This window comes from Giraffa tippelskirchi, chromosome 9 (assembly GCF_054371585.1).
Source record: "Giraffa tippelskirchi isolate mGirTip1 chromosome 9, T2T-mGirTip1v1.2.pri, whole genome shotgun sequence".
Classification (NCBI taxonomy): Eukaryota; Metazoa; Chordata; class Mammalia; order Artiodactyla; family Giraffidae; genus Giraffa; species Giraffa tippelskirchi.
This window is the reverse complement of record NC_137283.1, coordinates 157,439,429-157,455,110: the sequence shown is the minus strand read 5'-3', so window position 1 is coordinate 157,455,110 and position 15,682 is coordinate 157,439,429. Positions and strand designations below refer to the sequence as shown.

The window sequence follows — 15,682 nt, the reverse complement described above, 5'->3', positions numbered from 1 at the left end:
GTCTCATGGGTTACTTAAAAGTGTGTTGGAATAATTTACAACTATTAATGGCTCTCTAGATATCATATGTCTCTGATTTCTAGTTTAATATTCCAGGCATTCAAAGAACATACCCTATATGATTTTAGTCTTTGGTAATTTGACACTTATGTGATGACCTGTTTTATGGTCTATCTTGGTGAATGATCTATTTGCACTTGAAACAAAAGAATATTCTGTAGTTGGGTCAAGTGTTTTATATCAATATGTAACAGTTAAACCAAGTTGGTTGATTATATTATTCAAATCTTCTCCAGACCTTTTGTTTAGTTTTTATCAATTACCAAGACAAGTTAAATTCTTCAACTGTGATTGTAAATTTGTCTTGTTTCTCCCTTTAGTTCTGTCAGATTTTTCTTCCTGGTGAATTGTTCCTTTTTTTATTAAGTAATTTCTCTATCACTGGTAATACTCCTTTTCTTGGAGTCTACTTTATCAGGTATTAAAATAGCCAACTGGCTTTTTTTTTTTTTTTTTAATGCTTGCTGTTTGCATTGCATGTCTTTTGTGTTTTTCTCTTTTGCTTTCATTTTGCTGTGCCTAAAAATAAGTACATCTTTCACAGACATCACATACTTGCATCTTCTTAAGCAAGTTCAGCTTGATAATCCCCTTTAATTGGAGTGTTTTGTCTGTCTGCCTCTAATATAATTATTGATATTGTTTGGTTATGTCTGTTGTCTTGCAGTTTGCCCCCTTTCTGGTTTTTGTTTCTTTTTTTCTCCTTTATTGACTATTTGGGGGTTACTTGAGTATTTTTTTATATTCTATTCTTTCTCTTTTAGCTTTTTTACAGTATTTAATGTGTACTTTTTGATTGACTGTATCTTTAACTTTTATCACAGTCTATTCTGAATTCATATTATACCATTTCATTTATAATGTGAGTGTCTCACAACAGTATAATTCACTTTATGCCCTCTGCCATCATTTGTGGTACTGTCATAATTACAGACTATACTATGTTACAGGCCATAGACATCACAATATATTGTGGTTATTTTTAATAGTCAAGTGATATTTAAAGAGTAAAAGAAAAAAGTTTTTATTTACATATTATATCCAGAACTCTACCTTCTTTTCTATCTAAATTTGCATCTGATATCATTTCCCTTCAACCTAAAGACCTGAGTCTATTGGCAATAAATTCTCTCACCTTTCATTTTCTGAAAATGTCTTGACTTTTATTATCCAGGGAGAGGTTATTTTCCATGGATAAAAAATACTTTATTGATAATGTGTTTTTTTTTCTCTGTCAGCACTTAAAAAATATCATTCTATTCTCCTTTTTCTTTTGAACATCAGTCTTTTATTGATAACAGAGCGGCAGTTTGGGGGCATGTTTCCAAGACACCAAGCGCAGGCTCCTGTCACCATGCTGGTGTGTGTGTCTTGTCTGATGAGAAGTCTCTTCTTAGGTCCATTTGTTATCTTATATGAAATGTGTCTTTTTTTCCTATGCCTTCTTTTAAGATTTTCAGCAGTTTGACTGTGAAGTATCTAGTCTGTTTTTATGTTTATCTGACTTGGCAGTTCACTGAGCTGACTGTATCTGTGAGTTGATGTTTTTGATCAAATTTGGAAACTTTACAGATAGTGTATCATTAGATTTTTTTTCTGTCCCTTTTTCTCTCTTTCTTCCTGAAACCTCAGTCTGTATATTAGACCTCTTGATTCTGTTCACAGGTCACTGAGGCTCTGTCCATATCTTTCCAAAAATTTTTTTCTCTGTGCTTTCCCTTTCTGTTTTTTAGTGTACTTTTATTGAGGTATAGTTGATGTACAATGTTACATAAGTTTGTATACAACATAGTAATTCACAATTTTTAATTTGTTAATGTGGTGCATCACACTGATGGATTTACATGTGTAGAACCATCTTTGCACCTCTGGGATAAATCACACTCAGCCACGGTGTATGATTCTTATACATTGAATTCAGCTTACTAACGTTTCATTGAGAATTTTTGCTTCTATGTTCATCAGTGATATTGGTCTGTGATTTTATTTTTTTGTGATATTTTTGTCTGGTTTTGGTATTAGGGTGATGGTGGTCTCGTAGTATGAGTTCAGAAGCATTCCCTTCTCTGCAATTTTTTGGAATAGATTGAGAAGATAGGTGTTAACTCTTCTCTAAATGTTTGGTAGAATTTGCCTGTGAAGCCATCTTGTCCTGGATTTTTGTTTGTTGTGAGTTTATTATTATTACTATTTATTACTGATTCAATTTTATTATTCGTATTTGATCTGTGTACATGGCTAAAGTATAAAATCAAGTCACTGGACAGTAGGAACAGTATAATTCCATTTAGCAAAAATAAAAGCATATGGAGCTACAGTATATATCTATAAATTATAGGTATGTAGTTGAATTTTTAAAAAGGTTTGGAAGGGTATCTACCAGACTTTTAACTTGGGTTACTTCTGAGGATATAAATAGGAATTGGGAAATAATGGGAATGCTAAAGTGGGATGTTCATCTTTAAATGCTGTTTTTATTGTTAAAATTAAAATATATTCAGAGGTTATACAATTAAAAAACAGTCAATATTTAAGAAAGACACAAGTTTCTCAAGGAGCGTTTGATGGTTTATAAAGGTAGAACATCTCAGGCATTGTTAAAATACTTTGTCGACTGAAAAATGCTGTAGAAATGGCTTGTACCATGCTTTCTGTTGTGTTACCTTTCTTGTGACTCCATTAAAAATGAAGCCATATTTTTGTACATACCAGTAACAAACTTGTATATCTCTCTAGGTAGAATTTTAAAACATTATTATAAAGCATTCTACAACAGATTTTGAAGAGGGGTTTTCTTTAAAATTAGAATATTGTTAAAGAATTGTTGGGTCTGAAATTTCTTCTGGATTATTAAATAATGGCCTCCTATCATCACAGTGATTCTCAACACTTTGCCACAGAAAGTGGGAGGAAGACATGAGGACAAGCTGCTGTCTATTGAGCACCTGCTAGGCTTGGTAATGGCAGTTTTTATATAGATTAATTTATTAGAACCTTCCTTTGGGTCAAAGGAGCAAAGTAACTTGACTGAGGCTCCATAGCAAGTAAGCAGGGCACAGAAATTTGATGCCCAAGTCTCTCTGACCTCAAAGCCCATGTTTTGTTTTATTTTAAATCAAATGATACATGAACAGACTCTCATTGTAAATACTTTGGAGAACACAGATACAGTAAAAAATTAAACCCACCTTTACAGAGCCCACCCAATCCCAACTGCCTCCCCTCCTAAGAGGTAGTGACTATTTGTTAGTTTGGTGCCTCTTTCTAGAGCTTTGTGTGTGTGATGTGTGCACGCATGCATAAACTTTCATACATATTTATGTACATAAAGCAGTATAGTTTTAAACAACAAAAACATGAAAAAGAAAGAAATAGTACTGCAGAAAGTATCTTTGTCTACCTTTAAGAAAGTTTTTCCAAAGTGTTATGTAGAGAATAGATAAACAACAAGGTTCTACTGTATTGCACAGGGAACTATACTCTATCCTGAGATAAACCATAAAGGAAGAGAATATAAAAAAGAATATATAGATATAGGGATAACTGGGTTACTTTGCTGTACCACAGAAATAAACACAACACTGTAAATCAACTATACTTCAATTAAAAAAAATATTTTTTTTCCTCTGAACTTCAGGTCTTAACAAGTTCATAATTAAGAAACAACTTCCTCATGGATATTAAGGCCTGCTAATCTGACTGCCAATCAGAATGAAATAACTAGTATTAACTCACTGAATTTAATAATTGTTGCTAAAGCAAAATAGGACCTTTTCTTACCGTTTATGACCTCATCCCTAGTAATTACAACTTTTGTTACATTTTCTAAATGAAAAAAAAAATGGCTGGGGACATCATGGCATTGTGTTGTGGGACCCAGAGGGTCTTAAGGAAGAATTGAATTGGGGTGGTTGGGCTTTGCCTCGAAGACAGATGCAGAGGTTTGCCTCCCTCCCGTCCTTTTTAGCCTGAAACCTCTCAACAGTCTGAGAGCGATGCGGGCTGGTATTTAGGGAGTACGTTCTCTTCACCAGGCTGGGTGTCCATACTGGCAGAAGCAGTCAAGTCTCAGCACATCATGGAGGCCTCCCATGCCGCCAGAACGCTGGCCAACCTAGACCGAGAGACTGTGCGAGACAAGTACCAGGACGGCGTGTACGTGCTGCACCCACAGTACCGCACCAGGTAGGAAGGCCCAGCGTCCACAGGGGACGGGGGGCCTGGAGAGCTTCGCGTTCTAACTGCCTCCTGCACCATGTAGACCAGTGAAATCCCGTACGAATCATCAGATACCTCATTTACCCAAACAGTCTGCCATCACCAAAGAGCGGGAACCAGCTAAGTTACCAGGGTTATTCTCTACCAAGAGCTTACCTTTAGGAAGACTGCATTCACCTTTGATAACGTGTCTCACTTGTGATGCCTATTTCGTCGTTGTTTTATTACATTTTTACATGTAGTTGTAAGTTATTGACTGATTAGGGTTGTAGAGGCTGACCTGGATGAAAAGGGACTAGGACATTATTATATGCAGGCACCAAATGAGCCTGGGCCTAGAACTCAAGGGACTGGAGAAAGCTTAGGTGAAGTATAAAGGCTTGTAGCTGACAGAATGAGCTGTAATAATACATTTGACTCATGCTCCTTCCTATTGTTATTTCTGGTCACTATTTCCAGCTGTATCATCACTAAGACAATAAATATAAAAAGGACCACAACAAAAAAATTACACATATCTTGGATTTTTGTCAGACACTTTAAAATAATACCTCAGAAAATAGCAAGCACTTCTTTTCAGCTTGAAAAATAGATGGCCTGGTTAATTCTCATTTAAACAGCTTGCAAGTAATATGCTATTGTAATTTTTTAAATGTCATATACAAAGAGAGAATAAAGTTACTTTAAAATCTCATTTGCTTTGTTTCTGATAAACATCACTTCCTTTGATACAATCTCTTTCATGCACACTGAGTTTGAAACTACATTAGCATATTATTTAATGTCTTAAATATTTTTATTGATTTGTGTAATGTTCTCATGGAATTCTTTGGAGGGTAATCTATGACATGTCACTTCATTGATCTCTAAGTGCATTACAGTTGATTTGGTTGGTCTGCCTGGCCAGCTGTGTCTCCATCCTTATAGAGACAGCAGTGAGCAGGTGCCATATGTCTTTGCCAAAACTCTTTTAGGGTTCCTCAGCCAACCTGTGCTTATAAAGCTTGTCTTAATTAAGCTGATTTGGTGTCATATAAACCTGCTAAGCAGCATCCAGAGAGTGCTGTGTAGATTCCTATCAAAGTAATAACGCATTTTTTTCTGCTTCTTTTCAAAACTCTCTCCCCCCTATTAGTCAGCCCATTAAAGCAGATGTCCTTTTTATTCATGGCCTTATGGGAGCAGCATTCAAAACGTGGCGCCAGCAGGACAATGATCAGGATTTAACTGAAAAGGTCTCAGAAGATGAAACCAAGTATACAATGTGTTGGCCCAAGGTAAGGAAGCAGCCGCCTCCAGCCGGCCACCTGTATCCTGACACACTGCTGTGCCACCAGCCTTTGGGTCCTCATTATGACTTGTTTTTCTCCTCCTACTGGGATTTTTTTCCATGCAGATTTCCTTTCCCTTAGAGACACCTACAGTATGTTACACGAACAGCTGGGCTTGTCACTCTGTTGTATAATGTTGGGTACATGCTATGACACAGTGTATTAAGTAAAAAAAAAAACAGGAGTAAGGGCCAGTAATAGTTCACTCGCACTAAAAATATAATTCAGTAAATAATATATTAATGACAGTTGACTAGTTCTGTGATTTTAATAATTATAATAATAGAAAGACTTTGAAGAAGTAATTTTGCTTTGGATTTCTTTGACATTATTTCTCCTAAAGAGCCTAAATGGTGGGATGAATTTACTGAATGAAATTTATCTAAAGCTTGGTGAAAATTGATGCTGTAAATATTTATAGTTTCTGGGGCTTTGTTCCACTGCTGCTTCTTCACCTTCACGAGGGCTTATCAGCAGAAAGAATGGTTGGCACCCTCTCTCTGGTGACATTGGAACATGGAGACAAAGATAAACCTTGTGTTCATGGAGACAGGATTGTGACTCTAATCAGTATCTCTGAGTTCTCAGATCAGATCTCTAACCTCCGTCACTCTGCTCTGTCTGTCCTGAGATCGTAGCTTTCTATTAAATGCTTTCAAAAAGCCCATTTGATCTAGACTCCAAAAACAGGCCCTGCTTTTGTCTATAGCAGATTAAAATTGAGCATACTCTTAACACCTACATAGACCTTATGCTGTAAATACTGATATCACCTTGTGAGCAGTGATATAAAGATAAAATGCTGCAATTATTTTTCTGATCACCTTTACACTTGACTCCAGTGCAATCTTTTACTAGCTGTCAATATTACAAGGGTCCTTTAGTTACGAATTTCAGTTGCTAAGAAGTAAGTGGGACAGTGGAAATTAATATTTTTCCTTTTGTACCTTTTATTTTACATAGTCATGGTTAGCAAGAGACTGTCCTGCTCTCCGAATAATATCTGTGGAGTATGACACCAGCCTCAGCGACTGGAGAGCCAGGTGCCCAACAGAAAGGTAACAGAGGGGGAGGGGCTGGGCCACAGCTGGCCCTCCGGGAGGGAGGGGAGCTTTGTCTTTGATGTCACAGCCAGGATTTTCTTCTTAACCTTTTCCTTCTTCCGTCTAGAGAGAGTTAGCTATAAGTAATAAAACTACCAAAGGTTTAGAGTATTACTGTTGGGTTCCTAACATGGTTCACTTAAAACTCTTCTCATAGTAAGAACCACTCTTGAGAGTCCCTTGGACAGCAAGGAGATCCAACCAGTCCATCCTAAAGAAAATCAGTCCTGAATATTCGTTGGAAGGACTGATGCTAAAGCTGAAACTCCAATACTTTGGCCACCTGATGCGAAGAACTGACTCATTGGAAAAGACCCTGATGCTGGGAAAGATTGAAGGTGGGAAGAGAAAGGGTGACAGAGGATGAGATGGTTGGATGGCATCACCGACTGAATGGACATGAGTTTGAGTAAGCTCTGGGAGTTGGTGATGGACAGGGAGGCCTGGCGTGCTGCAGTCCATGGGGTCGCAAAGAGTCAGATATGACTGAGCGACTGAACTGAACTGAGTAAGGACCATGGATTCAGAGCACAGTCTCCCTAACTCCTGGAAGTAAACACGAGGCTTTTGGCTTGTGTGTTCCCAAGCACACCACCCAAAGGCAGCCGAGAGAGGTGCCGGGCCGTGTAGGCGCCTTCTGTCACTTGTACGTCGTATGTGCCAAGTGTAGCTACAGGAGACAGCGCGCGACTTCCGGGCTTTAGGAGCCAGACTGTAGTCAATTCTGCTTTTGACTCACCAGCCACTTTAGGTCATTTCACTGGTCTGGGAAGTTTGATCTGCAAATGGAGGGGTTTGGTCTGATCAGTGTTCTCAAACTGTTATCTCTGAATGATCCCTGGCACCCAGGTGCTGGAGGAATGGTGCCTAGGGGTCAGAGGGCAAGTCCACAGGGCTCCCTCCCCACTTAATCCGGATGAGCGCTCATAAACCTTTACTTAAAGAAAGGATTCTCCAGATACACAGTTTAAAACTACCAGACCGGACAGCTTTAAAGTTCCCTTCTAGTTTGAAAATATGTATTTGAATGCTTCAATTCTGATTAGCTTTGTGGTGTTTCTAAAGAATATAACCAAAATGATGGAAGCTTAGTGTTTGTAATATAAATACAATTAGAACTAAACAGCAATGAGAACTGACTCCACAGGTGAACTCACAAGGGACTGCATGGTCTCCAGTGAGGGCACATACCGAGAGGGGGACGCACAGTCTAAGGCACGGGTGGGGGGTGGTTTGACCCCTTAAAATTGCCAGATACATGTTAGATGCCTAAACAGTGCTTGTTTAGTAAATATTTCCACTTATGCCAGTGTGACTGAGTTAGAAAAGGGGAATAAGCAACTGCAGGAGTCAGCCCGAGAGAATGGAGGTATTCCTGACTCCAAAACGTAGCCTGTAGAATTGGTCCAGTAAACAAAGGATCTTGCTTTAAAACGTGGACAGCAAAATTTGGGGGTGGAGGAGAGCGACAGCATCCTGTCATGCCTACTGTTCTCATTTTGTTCAGAAAGTCCATCGCATTCAGGAGCAACGAACTTCTGAGGAAGCTCAGAGCTGCTGGTGTTGGGGACAGGCCAGTGATATGGGTGTCACACAGCATGGGAGGTAAGTATGTTTCACTGTTGCCAAGTCAGTACTGTGAGTTGTCAACTGCCGATCTAACCAAAGTTTCTGCAGCTATGTAATGGTAGCCCCTTTCCCCCTGAATTAATGTTTCTGGCGATAGCTTGGAGGTTTAAAATGACTACTGTCCTTCCATGCTATTTGTTTTTCTAGAGAGGGACGACTAGTAACAGATCATATAAAAAGAAAATGAGAAAATAAAAAGAAGCAAATGAGTTTGCCACTTAATGCTTTCATGAGGCATTAAGCATGATAATGAGTAAATATCAGAAGCTGTCCATGGCGTGTATAAGCCCGACTTGTAAATATCGCTCAGCACGCATGGCTGGTCCCAGGGCCCCCCCCTTCTTCCCTGCTTCTCAACCATCGTTGAGAGTCCGTCGTTGCTCTGGTGCCCACAGTTCCCAGCCCCCTTCCGGCCTGCTTTCCCCTGGCTGGAGCCCGCGATGGCGGTGTGATCGCAGAGGTCGGCTCTTTGGTCCTCATGCTTGCTTGCTAGCCACATCTGCTTCTCCCAACCCTCTCCCCCAATCCAGTTCTAAGTTTTCACCATCTACCTCGCAGAGGGCCATTGTGCAGCTCCTGGCCTAGTTTATCTGATGAAATGCTCAGGATTGCTGGCTCTGTGACTGGGCTTTGGGCCAAAAGGTGGAGGTAACACTTTGTATCCTCTGAGACCCACTGTCACCCTCCATGTTACCTTGGGTTTCTCTGTCAGCTCCAAGACCAGGTTGGGGGACAGAAAAGAAGGTGCATTCTCCCACAGCAGCTTTGTTTTCTCCACAATACGAGAGTCTGTGTTTTTTAATATTAGTACTGTCTTAATGGAGTGGTGGTTAGTGGGCTACTGTGGGTTGGGGCGGGGGGCTGGCCGTGCATACTCACCTCCTTGATGGGCACTCAACGTGCAATGCCTGACCTTCTTTTCTGGGAGAGGGCATCCTCTGAAGTAAGAGCTGCCTTACAAACGAGTTTCTAGAATCTCACCTGTTTGCAGCCTTGTCGTACATATTTTACAGGCTTAGGAGCATGACTAAGTGTTAATATTTTAAGGCCTTGTTTGTTGGACTACAGAGAATAATTGTTTCAACTTTTTAAAGAAAGCATCTCTTTCTGTATTCTTGTTTGCCTTTTTTAAAAAAACAATAAAGTGAAGGAAACTAGCTTACACATTTTTTTTTCCTTCTCTATGACTAGGTCTTCTTGTCAAAAAGATGCTGTTGGAAGCCTCGAAGAAGCCAGAAATGAGTACTATTATAAATAATACCAGAGGAATAATTTTTTATAGCGTCCCTCATCATGGATCCCATCTGGCTGAATACTCTGTTAATATTCGCTATCTTCTCTTTCCCTCTTTGGAAGTCAAAGAACTCAGCAAAGGTAATTCTTTTCTTTCAAAAGGAAATTGGCATTGTATTAACACCAGGTATACAGGAGAAGGAGGAAGACAGTTTCTAACTTGACCGTATTACCTCATTTTACTGTTTCTATATTGTGTTACGACTATCATGGAAAACTTTTAGTTTGGGGTTAATTTTTTTTTGATACTGTCCCTTTTTCTTCATAGCCATTATTTTCTTAGGTGGTGCTAGTAGTGAAGAACCCACCTGCCAGTGCAGAAGACATAAGAACCATGGGTTAGATCCCTGGGTCAGAAAGATGCCCTAGAGAAGGAAATGACAACCCACTCCAGTGTTCTTGCCTGGAGAATCCCACGGACAGAGGAGCCTGAAGGGCTGTGATCATTAGGGTCTCAAAGAGTTGGATACCACTAAAGCGACTTAGCACATTTTTTTAGCACACATTATTTTCTCAAGAAATACAACAATTTTAATACTATCTTAAATATTTACACTTTTAAAAGATACATAATGTTCTGCTTTAAGTATTATTCCAAATTACCAGTGAACTGTTTTTTCCCACAGGTTTGGAAAATCAACTGTTAAAATATACATGAGCTTTAAAGATATTCACCATATTAACTATAAGGCACTGTATTTATTTTGGGTTAATGAGCATCTTCTCTCTGGAACACCTGCTCATCAGAGTTTTGGGACCCCTGGATTGAGCCTTAATATGCCATCGTCCTTTTGGATGGGGTACGGGCAGGGACAGGTGCTCTGGGATTACACACAGGCTCTGCTGGTGAGAGGTGTTTCAGGATGCACGTGGGCGTGTCAGCCAGCACACTGCGGGACCGTCCGTCCTACATACCACACTGCCCTGGGCAATGCTTCCTGTCAGCCGGTAACATGAGAAACTTCTACCGCTGCTGCCGGCTCCTCAGTTCTCGCGTGGTTTTAGCCCTTTATTCTCATCTTCATGCCTTCTTAGGAAGTAAAGAAAATAAGCCACTATCTTGAATCAGAACCCTAGTTTCCTCCCCAAATTCGCAAGGTTGCTGCATTTTATTATGAATTAGATAAACAGGACTTGTTACGTTCTCGTTCTCTATAATTCTACAGATTCTCCCGCCCTTAAAACACTACAGGATGACTTTCTGGAGTTTGCAAAAGACAAAAACTTCCAGGTGCTGAGTTTTGTAGAAACACTACCGACCTACATTGGTAGCATGATTAAACTCCATGTGGTGCCCCTGGAATCGGCAGGTATTCACTCTTTTGAAACTTACTTGACCTTAGATTCCTGGTTGGTGGTCATCATAAACGTCAGCTTTTAGATTCAGTTTCTCAGTTTTAGAAGACTGCTTTATGAAGATTTAGATTCTGTTACTCTGTTAAGCCACAGATTAAAATTTCTTGGCAAACATTTAACCTTGGCATTTCCTGCTCCCCTCTTTGATTTAACTGATTAGATGGCACAGGTTAACTGGCTAACACTGTGTTAGCGTCCACACTGAAAGCTGCTGCCTTAAGGTAAGAATCCAGAACTTTTCTATCAGCCCGATTAAAAGGAGTATTTCATTTAACAGACTGATAGCCACCTGCAGGAACCTTTAAATCTACTAAAGGTGTGGGTGCTTAGTAAATAAATGGAGGGTGTATGGGGAATATTCAAGCAACAAAGATTTGGAAGGAAAAAAACTAGTGTTAAGAGTTCAGTCTCTTCCTGCTCCTGGGATGAGGGACATGGCCAGTACCTGCTCCAATAGCCAATGTAGGCTCCTTGCAGGCAGGGCTCAAATCTCAGTTCTGCTTGCAGCCTCCTCTGTTCCTCTGTGCATAGTAAACAGCGTGGACACTCCACGCCCTGAAATGCTTTCCTCTCACCCACCTAACTCTTGAGTTTGCTCATCAGACTCTTTTCTGATCACCTCAGAGGCTGAGTCAAGTGCTGTCCTGGTGCCACTGGGGGCTCCGGGCAGCCAGGCATGGAGCGTATCCAGAGCGCCTGCCGATGGTCCTTCTGTCCTGCTGCGTTAGTTATTTAAATAAAATGAAAAAGGCTTGATACCGTGTAGTGGAACCATATTACTTTTACTTTAAAGTAATATGCCGTAAGGTGAGGGGTTGCTGTTTGGTAGCTGAAGAACCTGAAGAGTTCAAAGAACAGTGGTTTTTTTTTTTAGTCTTTTATGATGACTTTGGAAGCTTAAAGCAGAATTAGTATAGTGGACCAGCTGCTGGCAGTGACATAACCTTGCTATAATTCTGTCCACCCCTTCTTCTGTGTCACCAGGTGGCCGGTCTTCCTTCATAACCTCCACCTGCACTTCCTCACCAGGCTGGCCTCACTAGTACCCCCTGGCGCTCCCATCTCGGTGCACTTGGCTAGGCTGAAACATCAAAAACTCACCCAGGTCTCCCAAGCACCGTGTCATCTCCTTTCCTGGTAGAGTGAGCATGGAGGGTCTGGGTATAGAAAGGATTCCATGTGAGACATTCCCATTCTTTTCATCAGGGCAAGGGAGCTCACTACTGAGTTTCTCATATTAACTCTAGAAAAAGAAGTGGTTCATAGTAGTGTGGGATAACTTAGTAATAGCCTGCAGTGTATAAAGGTTTTGAAGATGACAGTGCTCAGGCACAGTTCACTATTAGATCAGGAAGTAGGCAATGCACACATATGCAGAATTTATGAGAAAAGCATAGAATTATAATGGCACCTCCCGAGACTCCGTCCTCTCATGATTAGTCACATACAGTTTAGCTAGAGTCAAACTTGAAGTTCCTTTATCTTTTAGAGATCTCTGTCACAACCAACTTGACATTTACATCTACCCATCTGGTCTCTTTCCTTGTTGACGGGGGCAGCTTATATTTTTACCTAGACTTTATTGACATTTCTGTTTTTTTTAGATTTAGGCCTTGGAGATCTAATTCCTGTGGACGTTAATCATCTGAACATTTGTAAGCCAAAGAAAAAGGATGCTTTTTTGTACCAGCGTACCTTACAATTCATCCGTGACACTTTAGCCAAAGACCTGGAAAACTGACAGCCGTCTTCTTCCCTTTTCATACGTGAACACAGTGCAAGAAACATGCTGTTCTTTTTTTTAAGCTCTACGCAATCATGCAGACATAGTCATTGTGGCATCCAGGTGTCTTGGAGTATGTTGCAGGCAACAGACTACCGTTCTGTAAAACACATACATAAAAGTGGCAATCAAGAATGAAGGGAGGGCTAGACTGGACTGTTTTCAGTTAAAAAAAAAAAACAAACTTCCTGTGTGCTAGTTTATTTTGTGCAGCATTGTCCCTGGTGATAGGGAGCAAGCTGCTATGGCTACAGAGCATGTGACCTGTGACTTTTGCCATCTGTGGCTGCCCCCAGCTCATGCTGGGAGCAGCACGGATGACTTCTGCACGGAGAGCCATCACCAGCTTACCATAGAAATGCCGCTTGCAGGGAACCTAAAGTGGAGAGAGAAGGAACTAGAACCTTCAAGACTCTGTTTTGGGTCTGGGTTTCCATGTGCTGTAAATTTTTAAAACCTTGTCAGTGTAAACCTTTGTCTAACGTGTTGGCTTTGTTATACCTCTTGTCATCCATGGGTCAGTTCCTGGTAAGTTTTCATTTTCATATTGCTGAGAACAAGTATTTTTCTTTTTCAAAGAGTTCTAGCCTATAATAATTCCTTCCAGACTGTAGCTCCCTATACTTTTTTCTCAGATAAGAAGAATAAATCCATTACTGATCAGAGTGTGAAATAAAACTATTCTAAGCCAATACACATATTAGCAATAGTTAGTATCAAGATTCTCAGATTCATTTTAGCAAAATAAAGTATACCTTTCCTTCTTGCTCATTTGGAAGTGGTATTAATTGTCTCCAGCATGTGAGAAATAGGAAATCATATTGATGACTTTTTGAAAAATAATTGAAAAATAATTATTAAAAAATAATTCCCATACCATAAAATTCACTGTTTTAAACGTACAGCTCATGGATTTTTGGTGTAGTTACCGAGTTGTGTGACCATGACCACTATATAATTGCAGAACATTTCATCATCCCCCCAAATAACCCCATACTCACCAGCAACCACTCTTCCTCTGCTCTCCCCCCAACCCCTGATAAACAAACACTGATCTTTTGGTCTCTATGGATTTGTCTGTTATGGACATTTCATATACATGGAATCTTACAATGGAATGGAATCTTATGTGGCCGTCTACGCTAGCTTCTTTCTTTTTTTTTTTTTAACATTTGTTTATGTATTTGTTTTAGTTGTGGTATGTAGCATCTTCAGTTGAGACACGTGGGATCTAGTTCCCTGACCAGGGATCGAACCTGGGCCCCTTGCAATGGGAGCACAGTGTCTTAGCCACCGGACTACTGGGGGAGCCCCTAGCTTCTTTCTTTGAGCATAGTGTTTTTAAGTCTCACCCATGATATAACATGCATATATGTAGTACTTTGTTTTTTTATGGCAAATAATATTCTATTGCATGGATTTACCACATTTGTTTACTCATTCATCAGTTGATGGACATTTAGGTCCTTTCCATGTTGGGGCTATTATGAATAATGCTGCTGTGAACATTCATATACAAGTTTTTTTTGTGGAGATATTTTACATTCTCTTGGGTATATACTAGGAGTGGAATTGCTAAGTCATGTTAAGCTTATGTTTACCATTTTGAAAATGATGGCCATTTGTAGAATGGGATAGTCAAAAGCTAAAACAAGTACAGCATCTGAAGGTAAACTGGGGTCATCCATAAACCCTAACAACATCTAATTGTTTAATTATGCAACGACCTAACAAGTGACTTATCTTCTTATCCTGCTACAGAGAATGTGCTGGTTAGCTGTCAGCAATAAACTAGCTAATGGGATCACAGGGTAGAGGTGTAGGTATGTTTGGTTCATTTTTTTTTTTCTGTTTTCCATGAACCATGGCAGATAAACCATGGTTGGAACATCTGTTCATTGACATGGAGTAATAGAATGAAACTCCATAAAAATCTCGATATAGCTATTATACCTGTGCTTTAAAAATAAGGTCTAGGAGAGAGATCCAGTATACTTACGAATTACTATAGTTTCTCAGGCAAGCCACCATTTCTGTTTATTCTTTTTATGAAGTGGATATGATATACACAGATTTACTTCAGTCTTGTGAGATTTAAGTCAATAATTTTTAAATAATCATCACCTGAAAAACTTTTAAGAACACAACGTATGAAAACATACATGTTTGAAACAGTTCTAAACTTAGACCATCAATAAAATGGTTCTAGTTCAATCAGCCTTGTTTAAATATCCTTTCTGGAAAAGGATTTCAGGTGAAGTTTTCTACTACCTTACCCTCATGTGAAAAGTCACTTTAAATGACTTATCCAGCAGGAAATAAACAGAATACAGGTGTGTTAGAGAGCAGACTACTGAAAGCAAGCTGTAAATACAATTCCGATGACAATGAAAAACTAGTTATTCTCACCTATAACCCCTTCTTTCTGGTTTCACTGTCAACCCTAAAAGTCGAGGGCAGAGTCCCCTTTCCTCCAGTGTGTAAATGTCACCACAGAAAGAGACTGCTCATGGAGTCTCAGGATACCTTTCTCGATGCTGGCTCAACCATTCACCCGGGGTTACACTGACAGCCGGAATATAGTGGAGGACGCAGCCCTCAGCTCAGTGGGCACGCCCGTGGTGTTGGGTGCTGGCAGACTTCCTGTTGAGAAAGGCAACACGGTAATACAGTAATGTCTCTCTCTTGAACTTGGTTCATAATTTACGATGCCCCTCAAATGACTTCTAATTCCTAAAAATTTGAGTTTTAGGGATACCCTCCTGAATTTTCACATCTTTGTAGTATTTAATATGTTAATGTTCGGTTTTTATTGACATTTGGTATAAAAATTATGTCCATGAAAAAAATTTAAACATGTTCAATAAATTAACTTTTAATTAAAAAATTAACACTTTGAAAGCTCCTAA

At 39.7% G+C, this 15,682-nt stretch overlaps 1 protein-coding gene across 9 annotated transcripts in view; it reads left to right on the top strand.

The window, feature by feature from the left end:
• SERAC1 (serine active site containing 1) overlaps positions 1-15,682 on the top strand; it is a 51,573-nt gene extending 35,891 nt beyond the window's left edge. For 5 of the 9 annotated variants that reach the window (XM_081530141.1, XM_081530143.1, XM_081530140.1 and 2 more), the window contains 7 exons: positions 4,095-4,245; positions 5,414-5,555; positions 6,573-6,667; positions 8,220-8,317; positions 9,533-9,715; positions 10,801-10,944; positions 12,595-15,682. In XM_081530141.1, coding sequence (XP_081386267.1) covers positions 4,095-4,245; positions 5,414-5,555; positions 6,573-6,667; positions 8,220-8,317; positions 9,533-9,715; positions 10,801-10,944; positions 12,595-12,731 — 950 coding nt within the window. In that variant the 3' untranslated portion in view covers positions 12,732-15,682. The remainder of the gene's footprint in view (positions 1-4,094; positions 4,246-5,413; positions 5,556-6,572; positions 6,668-8,219; positions 8,318-9,532; positions 9,716-10,800; positions 10,945-12,594) is intronic. The other 4 variants (XM_081530146.1, XM_081530147.1, XM_081530144.1 and 1 more) reach the window with 1 other exon arrangement.